The following is a 26,562-nucleotide window of genomic DNA, read 5'->3' as shown; positions in this document are numbered from 1 at the left end:
TGTAATTAATTACTAAATGATACTCAACTGCAAAAACACAGTCTTACCAACTCTATTTGGTCTAGTTTCTAGTGTAAATATCTTAGTACACTTGAAATAAAACTAAACTCATTTCCAAGTCATTTTCACCTAGATATGGGAGGTTGTTTTAAGATAATAATTCCTTAATATTGATGAAAAAGTTCCATTTCCATTGCAGATTATTTCACTTATGACATTTTCCCATATTAAACATGAAATAATCTGTCAATGGAACAAGTACCTTTTCATCAATATTAAGGAATTATTGACCTAAAACACGCTCCTATATCTTGCTAAAAAGTTACTTGTAAATTAGTTTTGTCTTATTTCAAGTTGACTAAGATATTTGCACTAGAAATTAGACCAAAGATATTTTCAGCTCTTTCAGTTTTCTGGGGGAGTAAACCAGATTTTTTATTTAAAACGTCCCAGCATTTTAAAGAGCTTAGGATCTTATGCTAATAACAAAGGTCCCTGGACTTTTATGAGATAAACAGACCCCCAGCATCATACATCCTCCACCATGCTTAACAATGGTGCATTTTTACATATTAATAATTTAGTTTTTGCTTATTTAAATTCTTAAAGCTATTTACCTGACCTGTTTGGAGAGTGGCTAAGATATATTAGTTCCTTTCTTGTGTCATATTTAACTCACAAAATGTAGAATATGACTAAAAAAGACACAAATCAACTTAAAACCCAATGTTAAAATACAAAAAAATATATATTACAGTTGTATTTAAAGGTCACAGTAAGTCTGACATAATAATTTTTTCTGAATGTGGGATTTTTTTCAACTTAATTGTTCTTGAGCTTCTTCATTTTTTTTACTAGAGCTGCTAATAGCTGTGGAGGGCACTAAAATTAAAGAAACAAAAAATGTGTCCAGAAGACAAAAGAAGTAAAAAAAAAAAAAGATCTTATGAATGTTGTGTTTAAATCCTGACAGAGTTGTGCTCTGCGTAATGCTCTAGGAATAGAAAAACAACAAAAACGAAATGCCAGTGTTGCCTACCTTGTTCTTACTCATCCTTAGTAATCCTAATTGCATATTCTGTGAAGATGCTCATGTTACAACCTCCTAGCAGTAGATAACAGGAACAAAGAGGGATTACAATAAACTTTTTTTTGTTCCTCGCTGAAAGGAGAGAGTAATAAAAATGATAAGTTGGGGGCAGAGAGAAATCGTCCTCTCAGATAGAAAGCTAACCTTGAAGCAGAGGGAACAGGCCCCGTGTTTCAGAGAGAACCTGGCTCTCGGATTGGCTGAAGTCCAGAATTCAGTGCAGTACCTTTGGAGAAAATGCAGCTGCAGCAACATGGCAGAAAGACGGATTTCTCTTTGTCTTTACTTTACGTTCCCTCCTGCCCAGAAGAAGCATCTAAAAGATCACAACAGAGTCCTGCCGGTTCTGGAAAAACATTCACAGTGTGTGCTGACGACAACGCAGGATGATCATTACACCGAGGAAAGAGAGTTCTCTCAAAAAGCCCTTTTTATAAACCAGGTCCAGCCTCCAATCAGCAGCAGTGTTTTGATTGGCTGCTCAGGTCTGCTCACTGCATCCGGTCGGGCTGGTGGAGGGGGTAATGGAGGAAGGCCGGCGGCGTGGCGGACACGGCGGTGAGCGCGGCCAGGGGAGGATGGATGGCTGCTGGAGGGGTGGGAGGAGCGGTGAGCGCGGGCGTCGGCGTACCCGGGGAGAAGCTGTAGCTGAGGTAGCCTGTTGAGGGCGACGGCGAGGGGACGAAGGGGTACTGCTCCAGTCCCGACGGGGCGTAGGGGCTGTAGGCAGAGCTGTACTCCAGGTAAGGAGAGGTGAGGGCTGTGGCGGTGGGGCTCAGGTGGGACTGCAGCAGCAGGCTGGGCTGGAGGAACGCCTGGGGGTAGACGTACTGCTGGGTGAACCTGCAGAAACAGAGGAGCAGGTTAGAGCTGGGGGATGAACGAGGAAGGCTCTGAGGATGATGATTACCGTCTGTTTTATATTATTTACTGACAAAAGTCAAACGATTCTTCTGCAGAACGATAGATGACTGAAAAAAATTGACAACAAAACAAGCAAAAAAAACCCCCATAACCTCTTTTAAGTAACAAAAACTAAAAATATATTGGTACATTAATGTATATTCACTGTAAAATAAGGTATCTTTCCTCCCAAAAGCCATTACAACCTACATTTTAAAATAAAAAAACACATTTCTAATTTACATTAAATACCACCAGAATATTACTGTATAAGTAAGGTAAGATTTTACCGTATTTATTGTATAAATGCGGTAAAATTCTGGCAACCACAGCAACTGGTATTTTACCTTAAATTGGAGATGTTTTTTTATTTTTTTCCAGTGTACCATAACTCTTTGAAGACTTTGAATTAATGAGTTGCAATGCTTAATTTCCCTTTTGAATCAATAAAGGGGTTTTGTTTTGTTTTGTTGTCCATAAAGTATTTTTGAATTTGTATACCAGGAATTAGGTCGGATTTGCTGCCATTTTTGTTCTAAAATAAGAATTTTTAGTCCTAAAAAGAACAATGCAGGTCAAAAAGACAAAAACCATAACTGTTTATGTACACAGAAATGTGACAGACATTACGATCTTCTTTAAGAGATAAGTGGGTGTTAATATGATTCTTCCAAATATGTTTGTGAATTGGCATTTTGTAAACAATTTGACCTAAATGTTAAAACGTTCGATTTGTTCTTCTGGAAGTATTTGTTTCTCTTTCTGTAATCTCTACTTTTCTTGTTCTTCTTTCCATAGAAAGTGACTCAGCGCTTCTTTGTTTTTCTCCTTCATGGACAGAGCCAGTAATGTTTTCTTTTTATTTGTCTTTCCTCTGTAAGGCATTCCTTCCGTCGTCTTTTTGTGTTTTATTTCTAAACAATCGGTGCATCATCTTCATGCACCAACTAGAAAATGCTTCTGGTTTAGTACTTCTGGGTTTAGTTATCTAAATTAAAAACTGTCTCTTCACAACACTCAGGCTGCAGAATTACTTCACAGTTAATGATTCAAAGCTATTATCTTGGAATCACTAAATAAATTACTTTTTTCCAACTGGAATTAAACAGTAACTACATTGTAATTGAATCTAACTATATGACTGGATTGTAGTAAAATTAATACAACTATTTGATTGATATTTGGACCCAGCTGGGTTCTATATATTTATAAATGTTGCTACATATTGTATGGAAAGTCCTTTTCATTATATCTAAAGCAATGATCTCGTTACAGGCGTTTTCCACCTCCCTTAATTGCGGTTCTCATCATTTGGTTTAAAATAGATATTCTCCCCTGAGTTTAAATTTAATTAGCATGCTGACTGAAAAAAACGTAAAACAAATCCTATTTTAATCCAAATTAAACATTTATACATGATTTCATACATTTCTGAACTGAATGTATTCTAGTTTCTGAACCATGTGCACTCAGAGACAGAAAATGCAGCAGTAGCTGCTCTTTATGAGAACATCAACACTCAACAATGAGAGAAAAAGCTCTCTACTGTCCTCCTGTATTCACTCATGCCCTTGCCTGAGGCTGCCCACTTAACCTAGACTGCCTCAGTTACATCTGGCAAAAGCAACAGCAATCATGTCAGAAGAATTAGGTTACACTGCGGTGTTAAAATGCTAACAGCAGAGCGAGGCAGTTCTCAACCCTTGCGTTTCCCTTTTCACGCCTGGAGACATTCCGGTTATCGTGACTGTAAGTTTGTCATTGAATGGGAGCAGGTGAAAGGTGCTTACCCATAAGCACAGTCAGAGCAGCGATCAAGTGTGCTTTCACAACAAACACAGCGTCTCAGCCAGTTCTCACCTACTCTGCTGTGTTCACAACACACAGACGTACACCAGAATGCGCCTGTCATCACTCTCATGAAGCCCGTAAAGTAATTCAAACAAAAATAACTCCACTTTTAACCCCTCTGGCCCTGCTGGGTCCCAATCAAAAACCAACTAAAAGAAAATGTGTTTAATTTTGCTAATGTAAATGAGGCAAAACAATCAAATACAAGACCAAATGTAAAGTCATTCTATGCGTAAGAAGAGTCCGATATCATGTTGGTCTGTGTGCGATCAAGTTAAAAAGATGTGTAAAGTTCAATATTTGTTTCTAAACACAGCAGAAGACATTTTTTCTTCAATGTTTGTTTTCTGTTTCTGGGAAAAGACAAGATGGCGTATTAGCCCCCTTATTTGGGGCTTAAAGATATTCCTGAAGTTAGTCTGATAGTTTACAGTAATTAGCAATGACCTTAAAGGAGCAGTTGAATACCACTTGAATATCTGGTATAATATTTTAATAATTTGAGATCCCTTATTCTACTATGAGAAAAAAATATTTACAAGTGGAAAACAGGTGAAACGAAAGTCAACAAAGAGTTAGAAAGTGCGAAATAATCACCCCAAAGAGATTCATTTCAGATGCTGCAGGTATGAATAAGTGTGATAAATACCAATGTGACTGACAGTTCAATTATTAAAAAAACCAAAATAAAACTACAAAGCAGTACATGTTTGGTTCAAGACAAAAGCCTGTTTCCTCTCAAAAAACACCTATTTCCAAGTGTGGAGTGCAGGGAAAGAAGGGCGATAAATTGAGTTTGTTTTGTAGCCTCAGGAGCTTCGAATGTTCCAGATTTGAGATGATAATGAACTCTTCTGAAGTGTTTTATAGTCAAAAGTGAGATTCAGCTCAGTTCAAAATACTTTATCATTCTCAAAGGGAAAATAAATAAAATATAGATCATCTTTGTGACAGCTAAAGCCCGGCCCAAGTTGGGTCATTTAAGCAATGAAGCAATTTTGTATAAAGAGCAAGAAAACAAATCCTCCACAATGACATGAAAGACGATATAATGCAAAGATTTTCCACTTTTAAGTTAGATTTAAATAATTCTGAACCTGTTTTTTTTTTTTTTCTAGCTATATTTGCTGACAAAATTCTTGGTTCTTGAAGTTGGGTAAAAATCTTTGCCATCACCTTAATCTTTATAGACTTTAGCTGAGCCACTCCAAAATAAAAATATTACTTCAGGTCAGAAGAGACATGTTGGTCGAACTAAAATGTTACTTTATAGCTAAATCTGCAAAGAGATGAATAAATTCACAGCAAAAACTCACAGTTTTACCATGTATTTTTAGTTTGTAGTGCAGATATCTTTACACACTTGAAATAAGACCAAACTAACTTACAAGTAACTTTTCAGCAGGATATGGGAGCTTTTTAAAAGTAAAAGAAATAATTCCTTTAATATTGATTTTAAAAAGTACTGTTGCACTAGCAGGAACAAGACATTTTTCCAAAGTGAAATAATCTGCCAGTGGAGCTGGTACTTTAAAAAAGTATTGATGTAAAGGTTTAACCAACAGATACTAATTTTAGGATGGATCTGTGGATTACAATTTGGACAGATATCATATATTATACTAAAAACTATAACACAAACAGTTGAGAACAAAAACAGCAAAGATACAAAATCTTACCAAGAATCTTTGTCTGGTTTTTAGTGCAAATCCAGCTCTGGAAAACATTAGGAGACCACTTAAAATGATCCATTTATCTGATTTGGATTTTTATAGGTATATGTTTGAGTAAAATTAACATTCCTCTTTTATTCTACGAACTACTGACAACATGTCTCTGAAATTCCAAGAAAAGAAAAGAAGTATTTATTTGCAGAAAATGAGAAACGGTCAAAATAACAAAGAAGATGCAGTGCTTTCAGATTTCAAACAATGCAAAGAAAATAATCATATTCATTTAGAAACAACAATACTAATGTTTTAACTCAGGAAGAGGTCAGAAATCAATATTCGCTGGAATAACCAGGAAGTTTTTAATGGGGTTTGGTGCCGTGGACTTGTAGTTTTTTCCAGAGCTGTATAAGACAAAAATAACTTAAAAGTAACTTTTTAGCAAGATAGGAGCTTGTTTTAAGTCAATACCTTCTTAATGTTGAAAAATCAGATTATTTCACTTATAACATCAGAAAAATGTCTTGAAATAATCTGTCAGTGGAAATAGTAGATCTAGAAGCCTTACAAGCTTCCAGATCTACAAAGAAAGTTACTTGTAATTTAGTTTTGCCTTTTTCAAATTGTACTAAGATAATTGCACTAGAAACGAGACTAAACATCCTTGGTAAGCTTTTGTGTTTGTACTCAGGTGTTTGTCTTATAGTTTTTAGTATAATATATGAAATTAGTCCAAATTGTAATCCACAAATAGGACCTAAAATCAGTATTGGTTAGTGAAACCCTAGTGTGTCTCTCTATTAGGATTTCATAATAGTTAATTAAATACTTTGTTAAATACTCTTTAGTTATCCGACTTTGTATTTAATACTTGAAAATGTTCAAAGATAAACACACTTAATTTGAATAAAATAGTGAAACCGTGCCGTTACATTGGACATATCGAGCAGTTCAGACCTAAGAAGCTGCAAGCTAATGGCATCCAGCTACATGTGAAGTCAAAACAAAGCTCTTCCTTGTCCTCTCTGAATCCCGTCACCCGGAGCAGAAGTGCAGTGTCATTGCCGCGGCCGCCCGCCTGCCTGCCCGCCTGTGCTTCGGCCTGACTGATCCGATGTGACAGCGTTATCGTAGGGAGGGAGCTGTGCCTCGCCTTGACTCGCCTTGCTCCTTCCCGGGCCTGACATCACTGCAGACTGTCAAGCACACACGCATACACGCACACACACACTGAAGATGTAAGCACGCTCAGACTCATCACGTTCAGGGAGAGCGAACAGGCAAGACGGTAATGCACATGTCTCAGGTTGTGTGTCGTTAGTTTAGTAGCTTAGAAGGAGATGTGTGTGTGTGTGTGTGATGAATGAGTGGGGGTTCAAGCATGGCAGGACTAATTGGCGCAGCTGCATGGGTGTACGCTCACTAACAGACTCATGAGAGCAGAATAACCTCCGCTGACTCCCATCTCCCTCCCCTCTGTGGGCTTTACTCCCTCACAGCCATCTTCCACTAGAAAGCACTCCCCCTCACCGTCCGCACTCCAACCAGGCATAGGATGAAAGAGACAGCAAACAATGACTACAGAGAATAAACGTGAAAACATCCGCTTATTCCTCTGTCTTTTTCCCTACGAAGGTCAGGGTTGCGTCTGAGGTGAAGGATCGGCGACGGTATCTCTCGCGCCTTGAGCCAGCCGCACTTTTAAGCGCTCGCATGAGGGATGTGAGTCAGTCGAAGAGACGCACACTCATGACCCTCTGTCCTCATAAACACACAGAGGCTTGAGGGAGTGTGGGCCGGCGTCGGAGCCGGACGCTCGGTTCAGGCGTTTCTGTCTGTATCACCAATCCCTGTTTCAGTGAGTCAGAGAAAGCAGAAAACAACTGACGGGTTTACTGGATAATATCACAACTCAGTCATGATGATTTCTGTGCGCCTTAGACTGCACTCTGAAGGGTATGTTACACAGTTGGCATAATAAATGAGTGAGTAATGACCCCCATACTCCCAAAATTACTCTTGATGTTCTAAAATCCCAGATCTTAAGAAGCTGAAAGTGTTTTTTTTAAAAGTATTTGTACTAGAGATCACGTTTTTATTGGTCAAAACTGATTTGATTAGCTGATTTTTAGTTTGATCTGTGCAGTCTGATAAGTCCAAAATTTGATGTTTTTCCAGTCAGTGTGTTCATAATATCAATGCTGAGATCAACAGGCTGAACTCAATGAAGGCTTAAAGTTGAATTTCAATTAGGTTAAATCAGAAGTCTGCAACTTTTACAACATAGAGAGACAGATTTACTCATAGATCAGCCAAATAAAACTTTAGAACTGCAAATGCCATGACTTTTCAAAAAAAGACAACATAGAATTTCAGATATTTGTTATATATATATGTAAATATCTGTTATAGGAAATTTTCTTTCTATTTTTAGGATTTAAATCAAAGATAAACGTGAAATTTTGCAATTTCTTTCTGTAGGACGGAAAATAATGTATAAAATAAAAATTACATAGATTGCCAACTTAATTGCAAGAAAAACGCATACTAGTAGTACTTTCAGTGTCATTCTTTATGAAATTCAATCCAAATATTGAGCTTCAAGCTCTGGAGCTGCAGGTTTCAGATCTCTTTGTTAGATATATCACATTGATTTAAGAAGCAACATAAAAGTAATCAGTATTCGGTGAAATGTTGAGACATTCCGTTCTGCGGAAAAAAAAAGGAGAGAGCAGCATTTCCAGCAGGTAATAGGAAGGCAAAGTTTTTCTGTTCAAACCTTTAGAAATTTTAACTTATGCATGTTTAGAACAAGTTGCATTTTTAAATGCTCGTCATCTCTGGGAAATCTCAGAGTTAAGATAAAGATTTGTTTATCTAAGTAAAAAAAAAAAAGAACATTTATTTTTTATCTGTTCTATCTAATTGTTCTAACAGCCATCTAATTGGCTGTTCTATCTAATAAAGAGTATATACTGTAAGTACTCTTATATAAGAGTACTTATACAACTTTATATAAATACCACATATATAAGAGTTATTAAAGCTCAATGATGTTAAAATAGGCAGAGCAGACACACTGCCGCAGTAAAAACTATCTGAGCTGAGCGTGTTTATTTTAGTTTTCAAGCCTGGTTCAAACCAATACATGATGTTCAATGTGTTTTCTTTTAAATGTGGATGAAGTTTCCTCAGTGGTCATCTATAATAGGTTAAAACCTCAAAGCAGCGATGATTACCAGCTCCATCTCCTCAGAGAGCGTTCACCTCTCTGCTTCAAGTACATCAGTTATTCTAGTAATGACACAAGCAACTCAATATTTGGATGGAATCGGAAAAATGTCTCACAGACCTTCACTTTATATAAATCTGCCTGCAAGCTGTTGATTTCCATTCAGCTGCTCTACCCAAAGGGCTGGGCTTTATACTAATGTCAGACAAAAACTATTGACTGGTCTATCATATGTCTTCAAGGGCCTGAAACTGAAAAGACTTCTTCAAGTGCAGTGGAGCTGTGAGCTTTAGCTTTAACGAATAAACGCACTGCAGAGCATCTAGAGCTGGAAAAAAATATGGATCTGCACAACAAACCAAGCCAAAAAGTTTGTTTTTAACCAACTTTAACTCCGTTTTGCATCAGTATAGCTTTTTTTAAACGCTGGTCATCAGAGCCAGCCCAAGACATGTGCGAGTTATGCGGCTGCTTAGGGCCCTCAAGGGCCACCAGGGGGCCCACAAGAGCAAAACGCGACATTATGAGAAATTAATAATAAAATGTATTATTTTAACTACTTGAAAGCAACATCAGGATATACCAGTATACTTACATATATATGTATGTACAGTATTTACGTGAATATATACATATAGATGTATATATGCGTATATATAATACAAACTATTTTATAGTTGTAAAACTAAAACTTAGATTTAGTTCGTAAAGATATTGCAAAATAAATGTAATTACACATGACAATTTTGATCTATTTTTTTATAGCTATATATAATAAATATTTGTGTATTATAGGTACACAAATAAAATATAAGGTATTATACGTAGGTTGATTTGATTTGATTTAAATTAAGTGTTTTTCTGCTGATGTTACTTTCAAATATTTAAAACATTTTAACAAATTAACATACTTACTAATTGTAGTAGGTATTTTACACACTTAGAGCAGCCGAGGAATTATGAGCCGGCCTGTTGGCATGGGGGCCCACCAAATGAAAATCTGCTTAGGGCCCCAAAAAGGTTTGTGCCCTGTGCTTATCTGTAAACTCTCTAGTTCCCCTTCGCTTTTCTCTCCCCCGTTCCTTATCTGCCTGAAGGCGCATGATATACACAAAATCCTTAAGTTAGCCTGAAATACTCGACAGAAACTTGCCTCTACGTATATCTTCAACACTGTTCGCATACATTCATTGCTCTGGCAGGAAAATAGAAAAAAAAAGAGGTGGCAGCTGAATGTAGCACTTTGACACACACTTCACAGGAACAAAAGCTCAAAGCTGAACGACAACAGCAGCATTTTGAAAAGCTTTCAGCTGTGTTTTGCTTTCAGATTTTTTTTCTCAGACTTTGTATTTTTTCATCCAACAGAAGGGCCTCCTCTAATTAGGTCCCTAGCTGAGGGAAAAATAAATCCACCGGAGGGTTTGTCATCTATCGCAAAGCCCTGAACAAAGAGAAAGTGATAACTTTAGATGAAGAGAAATAGGTGAAAGGAAAAGAGAGAACAATCAGGGTGTGACTGTAAAAAATAAGAGGAAATATAAGCACTGGGGTTTTGGTATGAATATATAAAATGAGCTCCAGCATTGTGTCCATCACCAGCTCTGGAGCTGTACTGAAGACCCTCGGCCACAGGTGTGTGCTACGACTCTGTCACCCCACTCAGTTCCTCTGCTTCAACAGGAAATCCTCCCCCAGCTGCTCCCACACCATCTTAAACACGTCTCACCACACATCCATCTCCTTCCTCTCTTAGTTTCTCTCAAGAAATAGAAACATAAAAAACCTGTTGGGGAAAAAAAAAGCAACTTCCTTTCTGCTAAGGAAATGCGTTAACCTTGTCTCTGCAGGCAGACGAGCGGGTGACCACAGGCGACAGACGCACCCTCCCTCCAGTCGCTCCTTTAAACTGGAACCACCCAGATTCAGTTGTATCTCAGAGGCACATTTGGCGTCGAGGCGTACTCCGTCTTCTTAAAACTTTGAGCAAATACGCAGAGGCAGCAAACAGAGCTGTGCCTTGTTTATCTTTGATATTTGTTGTTTATAGTCTGAGTGTTTGTCTGAGCAGACTGGTGGAAGAAAAGGGGTGAAAGCAACCAAATTCCTGCTGACACTTTTAAATAGAGTTTATGTTTATTGTGAAATTTATGGAAATAAATCTGATTAGCTTATGAAACTCCAGATATTTTTGTATCCTAAATAATCAGATTAAATTCTTTGATTCCTCTTGAAAATTATATTTTGTTTGTCGTTACAGCTAGGCCTCTCACAATACGCAATACATCAATTAGAATAGAATAGAATTACTTTATTCATCCCAGCAGGGAAATTATTTCGCAGTTACAGCATAGAGACAAGACACACAACAACCACCACCGAGTAGCAATTGTAGACAAAATAAAAATAAAAATAAAATATAACATGCTGTCAATATAAAAGGCAGCTTAGAGCAGTCCTTGCAAAGATTCAAAAAATGCAGATACAGTATGTATATGTAAATATATGTACAGCAAGTGTGCCACAGTGCAGTTGTGCAAAATTGGACTGATTAGTGCAGAACAATAATTTAGCTTTTATTGTACAGTGAGATGGCATGTGGCAGGAAGGATTTCCTGTATCTGTCCCTACGACAGCGGAGTTGGAGCAGCCTATGTGAGAAGGTGCTCCGCTATCTGTCCACTATGTGGTGGAGAGGGTCCTGTTTATTGTCCATAATAGACAGAACCTTCTTCAGTGTCCTCCTCTCCACCACAGTTTCCAGGGACTCCAGCCTTAGTCCCAGTACAGAGCCAGCTTTCCTGATGATTTTGTCTAGTCTATTAGAGTTGCCGGCTCTGATGCTGCTTCCCCAACACACAGCAGCAAAGAAGATGGCACCGGCAACAACACTGTAATAGAAGGTCTCCAGCATCTTGCTGCACACATTGAAGGATCTCAGCTTCCTTAAAAACTAGAGTCTGCTCATCCCCTTCTTGCATACAGTGTCAGTGTTAGATGCCCAGTCCAGTCTGTTGCCGATTACAACTCCCAGGTATTTGTAATCCTCCACCTCCTCCACCACTTCCCCTTTGATCTTTAGTGGCCGTGAAGGTATCTTCTTCCTTCTGAAGTCAATCACCATCTCTCTGGTCTTACTAATGTTGAGCCTCAGGTGATTCTGGTCAGACCACTCCACAAAGCTGTCCACCAGTGTCCTGTACTCCCCCTCCCCTCCATCCCCTATACACCCGACAACCGCTGAGTCATCAGAAAACTTCTGTAGGTGACATGATTCAGAGTTGTACTGGAAGTCAGTGGTGTACAGGGTGAAGAGAAAGGGAGAAAGCACAGTTCCCTGTGGAGCTCCTACGTCACTGACCACCACATCAGACAGGACACTGCCCAGACGGACAAACTGTGGCCTGCCCGTCAAGTAGTCAGTCACCCAGGAGATCACTGAGTCGTTGACACCCATCCTCCGCAGCTTCTCACCCAGCAGCAGAGGCTGGATGGTGTTGAAGGCATTGGAGAAATCAAAGAATGTGATTCTCACAGTGTCTCCTCCACCATCCAGGTGTGACAGTGCTCGTTGCAGCAGGAAGATGACGGCATCGTCAACTCCTAAGTGGGGCTGGTAGGCAAATTGCAGGGGGTCTAGAAACGTCCTCACCCTAGGCCTCAGCTGGGCCAGGACCAGTCTCTCCATGACCTTCATCACATGAGATGTGAGAGCAACTGGTCTGTAGTCCTCTGGGTCGGCTGGCCTCAATTAGTTGTGTGATAAATTAAAACAAATTCAATAATTTCTATTTGCATGATTTATCATTTTTGTACTTTTTTCAGATGACAAAAGTCTTCAGTTTTGGTGTCAACTAGCCCTTTTTTTAAAGGTCAATTTTGTTTACAGAGACTTCATAAGTTGTTTTTATTTCTTGTTTATTTATTTTGGATATTTGAAATGTCTTCAGGTTCCAGTGTTGAATGTTCATCAGAATTTGAAGTTTATTGATTTCTGTGAACGTGTTCTTGCATTATTAAGCAGTGGTGATCATATTGCTTGAAAATGGTCTCAAAACACTATTATCGTTTATTGTAATAACGTTTGGGACAAAATTTGTTATCATGACAGCCTGGTTACAGCTCCCAACATTTCTTTTTAGTAAAAATGCACCAATGGACCAGCCAAAACCTGTTTGTCATTTTTATGTGTAATTAACAGGTCAAATACAGAAAACAAATGATTTCCCCGCTCATTTCCTAACCCTTGTACTGTCCTACAATTAATTATCTACACCTCTTTGTATAAAAAATGTAAACATACAAAAGAATAAGTCTACAAAATGGGTGAATCTGGTGGAATACTGTAAAAATGTCCAATATCGCTACTTTTATCCAAAATGAAAAGCAGATATTACAGAAGTTTAAACTCTAAAGGCAGAGATTAAAAATAGTGTAAGTCATTTGGATGATTCTGGCAATAAAGCTGTTTCGTTCTTTGTTGTCAGCACTGCTTAGCTTGAACCTTTAGCTCTGTTTTTTTACTTTTGCCTCTCATAAAATCCCCCAATATGTTGCCAACAAAAGCTGCGAACTGACTGCAGTCATACTGATCATGTCAAAGACACACACGGCCTCAGAGCAAAAACATCCGAGCAGAGACAGATGTGTCCTTTGCACATGCAGGACAAAAAAATAGATATTTATTTATTTATTATGTCACAGGTTTTAGGATTCTTTGGTACCATATTTAAACATGATTTCAAAGTGAAAGTTGAAATCTACTTAATTAAATTTAAAGCATCAACATTCACTCATATCTCTTTCCATCGGTTTAGCTCTAAAATAATCCTTGACTTCCTACATTTATAACACAACATTTGAAGTGACAGTATTAAATCTAAATTGACAAATTATTGTCTGTTTGTTTTCTTAAAGCACAATACCTCATGCAGCTGTGCAGCACCAAGACCTCTTGAGGTTACCAATGTCGCAAGCTCTGGTCTCACTTCTTGTTTCACAACAGATAAATAAACTGCGGTGAAACACAAACTGATTGTTCGACGTCTAGTTCAGAGATTTGTGTTTTAGAATGAAAGAAAACATGCAAATATTAAAACTGTTACCTGATTAAAGGGGAATTCTGCTCACTTTCACAACACTGATAAACTTTACAGAAGCTGAGAAAAAGAAAAGTAGTTATCCTGCTGGGCTGCATGAAGACAATCTGCTCACCTCAAATCAAATAAAAATAAATGATAAGATCAGCAACAAGAAAAATACAGAATTTATTACCTAATACATGAGGCTAAGCAATCAATTAGAAAAGAAATTAACAAATTCTCTTGTTTTACATCTTTGATTTGAGCCACATCATCGTTAAGCTGATGAAAGAATAGTACATCAAGACTAGAATCAGAAATATTTTCCTGAAATGATCTCAGATCTGATTGAATCAGTGATGCTTTCCTGGCAGAATGCAAGCAGTGACATCTGTATTAAGATCAGTTTTTCACTTTGGATTCAGTCAAGAAAAACAAACAATAGATCTATAATAATGAACATAATAACAATTGATTACGTAATTATTTCAAAATAAACACCATCCTGCTCACAACTTTACTTTTTTTAACTGTGTTCAGGCTTGCAGCTCTTAATTATATTCACTTCTAGGTCTGAAATCTAGAAATATGTAAATGAAGAGTGATTAGAGACTTATCAAACCAGCACACTGCAGAGGGATTCAAAAGATTTTTGTGGTAAGACTACTCTACCTGAATGACCACTTATAACAAAAACTGTACCTTTATTTCAGGTTAGATGTTAAAAGGTTTGCTCCAGTTTTGACCAACAACGTAACTCCAATGCTACAGCAACTCCACATCTCTAGACATTTACTTTACATAATTATGTTTCACTTTAAACTTAAGGCCTAGATGCCAAACCACAGATAGTTTTTCTTTGCTGACAGTGTTTTGATTAAATAAAATATACACCAAAAGGTTTCACATTCTGTGTTCATCGCTTGGAGACCTTAGTGACTCATAGGTGAGAAACCTCAGCTGAGAAAGAAAGACCATGCAATCCAATCTAACCCGACTTTATTTATAAAGCACTTTCAATTAACAAACGTTTAGTAAAATGACAGAACTACAACAATGAAAGCTTTAAAAATGACGTACAACCAATCATGCCATTAAAAACTAAGCTAAAATAAACACAAATTAACATAAACATCCCGTGTGGTGTAGCAGACAGTTATGTAGCCAGTCTGATGTGGCATGGTTGGTGATTATCCATTTTAAGAGCTGCCACAGCAAGAGTGATGCCTCCTCTAAGCTTGTGATCTGTTTTTGGCACAACAACCCTAGAAGACCCTCAAGAGCTGAAATAAACTACATTCAGTAGCTCAGTACGTTAATTCTATCAAAAAAGCACAAAAGCAATGTTGTTTTTCATGAGAACCATGTCAAAAAATAGTTTTAGCAATGAACAAACCACTTCTAGTTACTAATCTCTCAGACAGACCATTGCCTCTCTCACTAACACTAGCTGATCATTTCAAAACTTATTTTTCATTCACCATTTCCACGCCGTCCTTCATAACAGTTAAGATGTCAGATACATTGAAGCACACACAAGCACCTGAACGATAGTCCAAAATTATACTTCTGCTTCTCTGCTTGTCACCCATTCAACCTTGTAGCTTTATCAATGCATTTTTCCAAAAGAGCGTCCAAATAATACAACATAATCTGGCGCCCATGGGTGCACACTCTGTGGAAGTAATATCTTCAGAGCGTTCTTTAAAAACTTCCTTTCATGCAGTAGAAATGTTTATCTGCTTATTCAGTGAAGGTTTTATCATAATTGTCCAGCTGTTAGAGAAATAAAACACAAAGTTGTCTTGTAGCTTTAGTAGATGTTTTCAGTTAAATCAAAAATAAAAATCCAAGACTAATTAATAATAAATATTAGCTTTAAAGATTAACGTTAAAAGCAAAACGTTCACTTTATTTCAACATAGAAAAACTTGTGCTTAACTTCATTTTTTAAAAAAGTTAAAAGCAAATCCACGTATTTGATCAATTATTTAGACACCATAGGAAAAGATTCCAAAAGCTTGAACTGGGGGGTTTTCTGTGTCTTGTCTGCGTTCGCCTCACGGGTGTGTCTGTTAGTTTTAGCGTACCAGGTGATGTTTGTTGCCTGCTTTGTTTCCATCTGTGAGGTGTCAAACCGCGAGTCTTCCTGGAAGCAGAGATTAAAAGACCAAAACCCCCCGCTGTGTTTCAAATGTCTGCCCTCGTTCTGGAAGATTTTCTATCACACCTCATCTCATCACTCATTCATAGGCCCATCTGGGTCAGCTTAAACTCCCTCATCCCTCATTCACAAATTGAGGGCTGCAATATTAATAGCACTCGCAACAGTTTTGGTTTTTAATGGGCTTTTTTGTAGCTGCAGCACGTCGGCCTGTGGGAAGCTGGAAAGGGGTGATATTTTTTTCAAATAATTGAAAACTAGAAGATTCAGGTATCAAAAGCATCTTTCTTTATTAACTAAAGAATAACTAACCCTATGAAAACAGTTAGTAAGAATCAAAATGTATCCTGATCTAAGATCACTTCATACATTGAATCTGATCGAAAACAATGACTGTCATAACGGTTCTGTTGCCATGGCGACGACTGTTTGGACGCAGCTGCGATGGCTCCTGAAAATATCGGACACTTATATTTATACTTATTATTGTTTATTTATTTTAGCTATTTGTCATGCTTTGTATTTATTATTTCATGTATTTATTTAATATTATTAGAGTCTTGCAACACGACATGTACTTTTTAAATGTGCAGTTAAATGACAATCAAGCCTGAATATGTTAATGATTACAAATGACCTGATGGATGCCATCTGTACAAAGGTATTAGTCCAGAGAAAAGCACAAAAAGTTAAACGGTATTATTTATGAACCATGACACAAAGTAATCAGTGATTAGAGAGTGTCGGATGACTAAAACGTTATAAAAAACTGGAAATTTCATTAAAACGATTCAAAAGACGAGCTTGAAACTGGTCAGGGAAGGAACCAATAGGCTGACAGCAACACTGAAGAAGAATTCAGTTCGTAAGAGAAATCTAAAATCTTAAACATCCAGGTCCAATGGTTGAATTTCCCTAAAGTCTGATTGGAGAATGCTTCCTGGTGTGATGAAACCAATCCTTGTTTTGAGCAATAATGTTTGGCATTAAAACAAAACTGTTATTATCGAGAGAACACGTACACCATGTTAAGTAGTAAATTTGCGCTTGCTGCACAGTCTCCTGTTTCATATTCTTTTCATCTGTTTGTGTCTTTTACACCTGAATTTCAACAAATTTCAAATGATCCTCCATCTAGAACCATCCAAATTTATTTTAAGTGAAATATATTTTCATTAATTAGATGACAGCAGCACCCTTTATGAAATTCACATCTTAATACGATTACGTCTGTTTTTATTATGGCATAAATCAAGAGTAGCACCTCCTTTTGTAACTCCCAAACAATGAAAATACAGGAAAACATCTAAGCTAAGTTTGTGGAATCAACTAACTCACTCAATCTCTGGTTACCGAGCAACAGCTAATGCAATCGTTGTTTGGTTACCTAGCAACAACCTGTTGAATAACTTGTGCAGCAGCAGTTTAATAACTGCTTAAAAACAAAAACAACAAAGTCAAGTGAAAGCAGAAAATGAGAAGAATAGCTGGAAAGTGGCTAAAAGAGGAAAGGCCATGTCTCCAGTTTGGCAACATTTTAAATATTTCAAATAAAAAACCAATCAATAATTATTGATATCGACTGATATGAAACCCTTATATTGTGATATGTTTTTCAACCATATCATCCAGTGCTAGCACATCTACAAAACTACGACTAATGATTGTCTTATACATCAAATCTGTACTTTATTTTCAAAAACAAAAGCCACAGTAAAGATTAGCATGGTAACATACTGTATGTAGCTTAATGTTTTCCTTATTATTGCCAACAGTATGATGCTACTTCTGTTGAATAAAGATATTTTAAGGCTATCCGTGTCTAAGCATCTTTTCTGTCTCTTTCTGCCTCAGAAGACAAGTTTTAATATCAATAACAGTGCGCAGCGAGTGAAGAGGAGTGTGTGTACGATGAGAAAAAGAGGAGGGAGTTGAACTAAATTCCTCTCAGCTTCAGTGAAGCTCAGCTAATGTGTGTGTGAAATTCAGAATTGAGCTTCTCACGCATTTAATGGACCAGAAAGAGAAGCAGACAGAGGATACATCCAGTTCAAGAGTATATTTATAGACACAGTCCTCTATAGGCGATTTAGAGTTTATACAGACATCATTTATTTTGAGTGTTTTTTTTCTCCAGCACTGCAGGGCCACAGTATCCAAAACCCAAGTCACAGCAGGATGCAGGGATCCAAATGTCACAAATTAGAGAGAGAGAGAGGTGGAAACAGCCTTATTGATTGTTCTGTGTCTTACCCGTATTGCCTCTGAGCCCACGTAGGAAGGACTTGGTGAACTCCAGCTGAAAGAGCTGCACAGGAAGACAAAGAGAAAGACAGAGGGGATGTTTTATAGCTTCTGGTAGCACAGACATCCAGAGTGAGAGCTGCTTTTCTTCCTTGAAGTGTTTCTGTTGTTTCGCTCAGATATTAGCATGCTTATAATGGTATCACAGACTGTTACACCCTCAACATTTACTGTCACACAAATGGAGTTGCACAACATTCTCTGACAAACATCTGTGACCTTGTTGCCTCTAGACTTCATCAGGAATCAATTGGGGGATGAGTAAGAAAGGAGAAAGTTGTCCTCCTCCTCTGCTCCTCCTCTGCAACTTGTTTTCTTCATTCCTCCGTTAATCTGTTTTTCTTTACCATGCTTGTGTGACTTCACCATTTCTTTTGTTCAAACATATATTTGCGCGCAAGTTTTCGTTATTTGGGAGGACAAAGACGAGACAGACATGCTGTTATTTCTTCCCCATAACGGTCCCATCCCCTCTTTCTCTAGGCATTGTCTGCCTCCCTGAAACACAATAACAAAATACCAAGCGCTGCCATCTCCCTTCAGCTGCATGCTCGGGGAGTTGCGTTGCAGTGCCGGGCTCCAGAATAAAGGCAACACAGTCAGTTGTTGTTGGCGCCACTGTTTGTCAATCACACCTACGCGTGGCTGTTTTCAAGCCGAAGGAAAGAGGTTCTCAAGGTCAGACCTCAGAGGGAAAGCATGCAGCATGTGCGGTGGTAGATATCTCTGAGAAGAAAAAAAAAATGGCGTCAGGAAAGCTAACGCAAAGACCAAATGTAAGGGTGGAGAAGGGCTGATATATTCAGTTGAGTGGCAAGCATACCTGTGGTTTACCAAGTTTTATCCACCTAACCTAAACATACACAGATTCTAGTAGGGATGGGGGATATGGCTTGAAAATTAAACATATGACTTTTTCTTAACAGATTCAAATTCCAATTTTAATCAATTTTTTCCCCTCTCGCTTTCTTTTCTAAGAAAAAAACTACAAATGACAGAAAATACTTTGAAAAAGTGGCTTTTATCTCAATCGTCCCTTCTGTGAGTTGTACGGCAATGTGCTAGGGCCAGGCTATGAGACTTTTTATTTATTTACAACAATATAGTCATAATATTAGCACAATAAAGATGCAATTATACCTGAAAAATGTCTCAAAATTACAACAAAAAATTTGTTTCAGTGAGGAAAAAAGCTTTGATTAAAGTAGCAGGATTTAGAGTAAACAGCTCAGTTCATGCAATTCTTTCTTGGAAACAGATACAGTTTGCAAGATCGTCTCTGTTAATAATTTTATGTGTTAAAAGATTAAGTATTTCTGCAAAGCACTAAAAACTTACATCAATGAATACCTTTACAAGATGCTCAACATTCCTTTTTTGTGTTGGAGTTCTCATAAAATTACAAGTGCAAAGCACTAAAAACTTATATCAATGAATAACTTTACAAGATGCTCCACATTCCTTTTTTTGTGTTAGAGTTCTCATAAAATTACTACTTTCTTCTTCTAATATTACAACTGTATTATTGTAATATTATGACCTTATTCTTCTAATTAAAATAAATAAATCTTAGCCTGACCCTTATATTCTGTCATTAATTCAAACTCCAAATGAATAAAACACGCTTGTCGTGCGGCTCTGGACGGGTTGACATCACTCTGAACTATGGGAAAAAATCCAGAAAAGCCAAATATTTGATCAAGTGATGTGTTAAGAAGGTGAATTGAGAAAAATATTCGACAATACTGGAAGGAAGAAAATTGTTAGAAGCTGCAAAAGACCTCAGGCTGAGGCGGAGGTTCACGTTCCAGCAGAACAACAAATCCAAACACAAAGCCGGAGCGACAATAGGAGAGTTTGGATCAAAGCACATTACGATATCAGAATGACTCATTCAAAGTGCAGACATGAATCCAACTGAGCATCTGTGGTAAGACTGGAAAACCGATCTTCACATACTATCTCCATCCAATCTGACCAAGCTTTAGTTATTTTGAAAAGAAGAATCTTCCCATCATTTCAGCCTTTACAGTCGGACTCTGCAACCTGAGGGTCCGGAAACGCCAGTGGCTCTTTGGATCTTCCACAGTGACTCTTAAAACCTTTCCCTAAAAATAATAAAGAGCCAACTAAGGTTTTTTAATTATAGACATAACAACAAACGCAGGTTTTCAGTAGTTTTTGTCATTGAATATTTACTTCAAATTATTCCATCACAAAAACAGAAGATGCCAGTTAAATGTGTTACTTTTCTTTATCTTTAGGTCGAGAATTATGTGATTTTTTAAAATATATTATCTTTATATTATTTGCAGATAATTTTCTGCAAATATCAGCATCCGACGGAAAATAACTGTATTTTCCCTTTTTTTAATCATGCAGATGAGTGAAACTACCACCACAGAAGGTTTGGTATTCAAAAGCAAAGAGAAGCTAATATTTATGATAAGATGTAATGGCATAAAAGGCACAGTGAGGGATTTTAATGCATAAATGATGTTAAAATCTTATGCCAGAGAAAAAAAGGTGCAAAACTCTTTCTAAATTCTCAGATTGATATGGAGGCAAAAATCAATTTTAAAACTAATGTTATGTTTTTTTGTGTGTTAAATCATAAGGAAAATAAGAATATTGTTTCTATGATATTGAGAACTCTTTATATAGAGAAATTATGAAGATCAATATTCATATTAATCAGCTTAAATCTCCTATCCTTGCCAATGTATCCTAAATATTTCTCAATCAGCAGGAATTAAAAAAACTAACTTGATCAAATATATACAACATGCTCATTTAAACAAGCTGAAATTTACCAATACACTTCTGTCATGAAGAGGAAAGAATCAGTCCCGCTTTTATTAGGGTGTTGTCTGTTTTTTAAACGATCATCATCGTATAAAAAAACTTTTACACTTGTTATATATTTGTACCAGCAGATGAAATAAGGCGTATTCAGCTGTAATCGTACTTGTTTGTGAGCTGCGAGGCTTTGCTCCAAGGTATGCCAGGTTCACGTTGGCCTTCCTGCCGTCGATGATGGGGTTCGGGTCTTTGCACGCCCGCTCTGCTGCTGCCCTGTCCACCATGGTCACCTGCAAACAATGATGCTGATCAATATCCGTTCAGAAAACTCTCTAAAGCCACGCGCTGAAGACAAAAGGGAGCCTGTGACCTTACTGCAAATACATTTACTTCAATGAATTTCCTTTGGATTTTATTTGACCAGGGGTCTGCAGCATTAAGACGCCAAAGAGCTCAATAAGCCTCACTGCAGCCATAAATGTTACATGACCTTTTGACCAAACACATTTTATGTTTTTTGAAAGAATATCTACTGAAATAAATGTATTATAAAAAGTTTATTTATTTTTTATTTTTAAATTAAGAAAAACATAAAAGTTTTTGCCAAAAAGAGGAAAATAAGTTTCCTTATGTTGTGTGTTTGGCAAATTTTCAAACTAATGACAAAAAAATTGACACAGTACAACTCCCTCATACTTTTAATGTTAACACAGTGGAAATTGAATGCAATTATTACATAAAAAACTGCTAAAATTTGAATATGGTGTTATTAGAGCTGTTTTTAAACACATTAGGTGAGCCACTTGTGGCTCCGGAGCCGCAGGTTGCAAACCCCCGTGATAAATCAACACAAGATGGTGAACATTCATAAATTTAGATTGGATCGGATATCTGGTTTTCAACATCTGTTGTAAGAGAAAGAAAGCTAAAAAATGTAGCATGCCTTTGTAGTCAGCCCCCTTTACTCTGATTCCCCTAAAAAAGATCTGATGCAACATCCAATGAGCATCAAAACAGATGATCTGTGAGGGTCTTATTAGACCTTATTAGATCAGTGGTTCTCACATTTTTCAGTTTCCGACCCAAAACGTGACTCTGGAAGACTTTCTTAACCTCAATTATTAGTAAAGTATACCAGAATTACGACTGAGTCACTACATAAGGTACAATGACAACACAAACAGTTTCAGAAGCCACTATTTTGCTAGTTTCTATTTACACCATAAACATAAAAGACGACATGATTTTTATTATTTCGTTTCATTTCTGAAGATGATCTTAAGACTCCACACTTATTTATTCTCAATCTCAATTTTGGGAAACACTGTGGAAGAGAACATAAATAAATAAACAGCACCAGGAATAAGAAACACACTAGAAAGGTCAGAGATAACATAGTAGAGAAGTTCAAAGCAGAATAGGGTTATAAAACTTCTGAGCTACAATAAAAAATTACCTGAACTTTAAATATATCACAGGTCAATCATCAAGCAGACAGATTGGGCAAAGATTATTCAGAGAAGTAGCAGCAAGATCCTTGGTAAGTCTGGAGGAGCTGCAATTAGGAGAGTCTGATAAAACCAAAAATTTTACTTTTATATACGACTGGCAAGAAAACAGCCACTGCTGTAAGACAAGTTTAAGGATTCATGTTTAAAAGTTTGGCTAAAGTTTGATTAGCATTTAAAGTTTGGCCAAGACAGATTTCATCAGCGTAAATTAAAAATGCAGTGTGGAGAACTAACACCCTGACACACCAACCCTATGGTGAAGCACGGTGGTGGCAGCAGCATGCACTGGAGCTAGTCAGAGTTAAAAGGAAGATTACTGAAGCTACAAATAGAAAAAAGCCTGTATCCTGTAATTAAAACAGGGATATAAATTCATGTTTCAGAAGGACAACTTTAAACATACAAAGTTGCAGCAGAATGGTTTATATCAGGGGTTTCCAATATGAGGTTGGGGGGCCATTTGTGGCCCTTGGCATAAATTGATGTGCAGTTTAGATCAGTGAAAATGGAGCTTATGCAGATAAAAGCTTTCTATACATGGAAAATGTTGGGAAAGTCTTATTTATTTTAATAACCATGTTTTTTACTTTCATTTTTAATATTATCGAAGTGGAAAATGTTCTCCTTTTTGTTGCTGAGATTAGACAAACATTTTCAAGACCAAAAAAATATAAAACAAAAAGTTAGAAACCTTCACTCCTGTCGTTAATTAATAAGCTTCAATAAATGATTCTTTCCTACTTTGTTTCATGAAAATATTGCATGTTTAAATCATAAAAAACAAAGATTGACGATAAAACTATTTTGCATTTTCATTGTAGCAAAAGATGCCCCAACCGAGTGCTTTCAATTTGGTTATTTTCGTTCACAGTGCAAAACAATTGGACATCCCTGGTTTAGATCAAATAATACCAATGAGATAGTATGTCCATACTAATGAGAATATGTGGCAAAACTTCCTAATGATTATCACAGACAATTTCAATCTAATATGATTGAGATTGAGGAATTTGGCAAAGAAAGATGGGCAAAAATATCTTTAAAAGACTTGGAGCTGAAATTACATTAAAGGTGCTTTTATAAAGCATGACCTGAATACACATACCTTTAAGATTTTTATTGAAAGTGAAAGTGTTTGAATCATTTGCATCAGTTGGTAAATTCCTGTGTTGACTCTGAAGTTGTGGTTGCAACCAACAGAAAACGTTTTACAACCACTAGAGTCCTATCTGTTCAGAAAATCATTCAGTCTCTCTTCCTCTCTCTTTTTGTTTTTGTGTAAAAGCGAAACAGGACCCCCTTTCTGCCTGATGAGAGGAGGAATCTGCATTTTTATGCCAGGCGTCGGGTCCGGCGTGGGCTGATCTGTGGTGGGTAGGAGGATGAGATACAGAAATTTACCTTGAGGGAGCAAGCTGAGGAGGGAACAGATGGAAGCTGGGCGAGCCGATGAAGGTTAACAAACACCCACAGAGCTGCTACTCTTCATATACAAGGTAAACCACAGCTGCAGATGGCTCTACCACCACGAAGTGGGGCAGTGAAATGAAAAACATACCAGCATTTGGTTTTGCAGATCATTTTAAAGGGGCAGTATTATGTGTTTTCCATTTTACAGCACAATCAAGTAATTATGATACCTTCAGTTGTTATAAAAAGCCTATATATTTCAAACATGACTTAAAAGAAATTTGACTTTGCAATTTTCGTAAATCAATTTTTCTAATTTTACTGCAATCCAGTGATAAAGTCAGCGTGAGATTCAAAGACAAACATCCCAATTCAATCCTATGATGCAAAACTGCCGACTGGTAAAAAGTGATTCCAGTATAATCGCATTAAATCATTAGATAAGCAGTATTATGTAATTTTCTGACACATGCTATCATTTTACAGCACAATCAAGTAATTATGCTTCCTTCAGTTGCTTTAAAAATGCTTTATATATTTCAAACATGACTTCAAAGAAATTTGACTTGAAATTGGGTCTCTGTCTCTTTAAGAAGCCCCTGCTCTTTCCACCAATGTTCCTCCATTAAGCTTTTGACAACATTTTTGCACTGATAAGTAGTTTCTATAACAGGTGTTTGGTAACTGCTGCTGCTATTCTGGAGGAGCTGAAACCTCCAGGAGATTCAAGGTTTTCTCAAGCATTCATGAACGAATAAAAGCAACACTCCAAGTATGTTTGATAAGGGAATAGCATTTGAGCATGATATAAAGCTAAAAAAAAAAGTCAATTAAGAGACAAATTATCAGCCCAACCGAGAGGAAGTGCAATACCCACAACTCCTTCTTATTTTTTTTTTTATCACTTTCAGAAACTCACAAACACCCAAATCTGGCAGAAAGAGAGAGAGATGGGGTGGAGGAGGAGGAGGAAGTCATAATGAAACTACATCAGCCTTATCTCGCACAGCCAACCGACATGTCACACCTCTGAGACTGAAGTCTCCCTCCTCTCCCCCAGCAGAGACATCTGCCAACAGCTGCAGCTGCTTTTACAAAGCGGAGTGTTTTTGCAGCTCATTTGTAGTTTAGGAGGACGGGGATAATTAATGACACACTTTCAAGAAATAACCTGCTCCTCACGCCGCCAGCATGTGACCGCCAGCATCTGACACGCTGCATGCGGTTGTTGCTTAAACAAAGTGGCAGTGTATGCTTGTGTGTGTGTGTGTGTGTGTGTGTGTGTGTGTGTGTGTGTGTGTGTGTGTGTGTGTGTGTGTGTGTGGAGGAGGCCCTGACAGGAGCTGAGACACTATTTAAGACATCAGTTTGCAGTCAGCAAAGTCAATCTGCGTCATTTTTTTTTTTTTATATCGGCTGAAAACAGATATCAACTCACAAAGCCGTATCCTCTGGATTTCCCCGTCTGCTTGTCCGTGATCACCACCGCCTCGTCGATGTCCCCGAAAGTCTCGAAATATTTCCGAAGTGAGGCGTCGCTGGTGTGGTAGGGCAGCCCGCCGACGAAGATCTTGGTGTAAGTTGTGTCCTTCTCCATGGTGGGGGGCATTATTTCTAGCGGGACCCCGAGCAGCTGACCCAGAAACAGCGGCGAACTCATAAAGCTCGGTGGAAAACCCAAAACTAAGCAGCGAGACGAGAGAAAGGAAGGATAACTTTACGCGCAGCGGTCGCACAAACCTCCTATAATATTAATAGTAACAATGAGGGTAAAACCGCGTCCATGCTTCAGCCTCGCTCGGAGTTTGTAGGGAAATGCGGCTCAAGCGGACAGGTGCCTCCAAACCTCCCGTCCTGGAGGAAAATAAAAACAAAAATCCCATGCAAAGTCTTTAAGCTCCGGCGGACTCTCACGGCGCTTTCCTTCTTTCCGCTTCTGGTCCAATCGACAGGCGGTGCGTCTGTTCCAGTCGGAGCATCCCGCCCTCAGCTCCACCCTGCCTCCGCAGCACGCGCACAAAGGAAACCCCCACCCCACTGAAACCATAACACGGAACTGTTGAACACTTTGATAGAGTCATAAAAATATATGTTCACTAAATGAATCAAACAACCCACCTGATTTAATACGTATTTAGCAGAAAATATATATTACTTATGTGACGTAAGTTGATAATAAGCAGTTACTTATTGACTGCTTTTGCAGGAAAAATGCATAACAGCTTTTTCTGCCATTGTCTCATTTTTTGGGATATTTTCTGCACAGGATGATTGATATGACAAGACCTACAATTAATTTAGTAAAAGAATGGGGTGGATTTTGTATTTTCCAGACACATAGCGCCATTTTACAGCACAACTATGTTTCCTTCAGTTGTTAAAAAATGCTGTGAATATCGAACATGTCTTAAAAGAAACTTAAAATTGGATCTATGTCTCTTTATGAAGCCTCTTCTCTTTCCAACACTCCACCTTCAGCACAAAATCACAACAATGTTTCTCCATTATGCCATTTACTATCGTTCTTACCAGCGTTGCACTGAG

General features: G+C 37.7%; 1 protein-coding gene across 1 annotated transcript; it reads right to left on the bottom strand.

Moving 5' to 3' along the window:
• Window positions 1–417: 417 nt before the first annotated feature.
• On the bottom strand, window positions 418–25,981 carry rbm38 (RNA binding motif protein 38). Its single transcript, XM_028017135.1, has 4 exons — window positions 25,457–25,981; window positions 21,264–21,387; window positions 18,245–18,299; window positions 418–1,933 (listed from the first exon to the last, which is right to left on the bottom strand). The coding sequence occupies exons 1-4, from the start codon at window positions 25,676–25,678 to the stop codon at window positions 1,582–1,584; spliced, it is 753 nt and encodes a 250-aa protein (XP_027872936.1). The 5' UTR covers window positions 25,679–25,981; the 3' UTR covers window positions 418–1,581.
• Window positions 25,982–26,562: the final 581 nt, after the last annotated feature.

The sequence above is a fragment of the Xiphophorus couchianus genome, chromosome 1, assembly GCF_001444195.1.
Source record: "Xiphophorus couchianus chromosome 1, X_couchianus-1.0, whole genome shotgun sequence".
Classification (NCBI taxonomy): domain Eukaryota; kingdom Metazoa; phylum Chordata; class Actinopteri; order Cyprinodontiformes; family Poeciliidae; genus Xiphophorus; species Xiphophorus couchianus.
The sequence above is the reverse complement of the archived record's forward strand: the minus strand, read 5'-3'. Positions and strand labels throughout refer to the sequence as shown.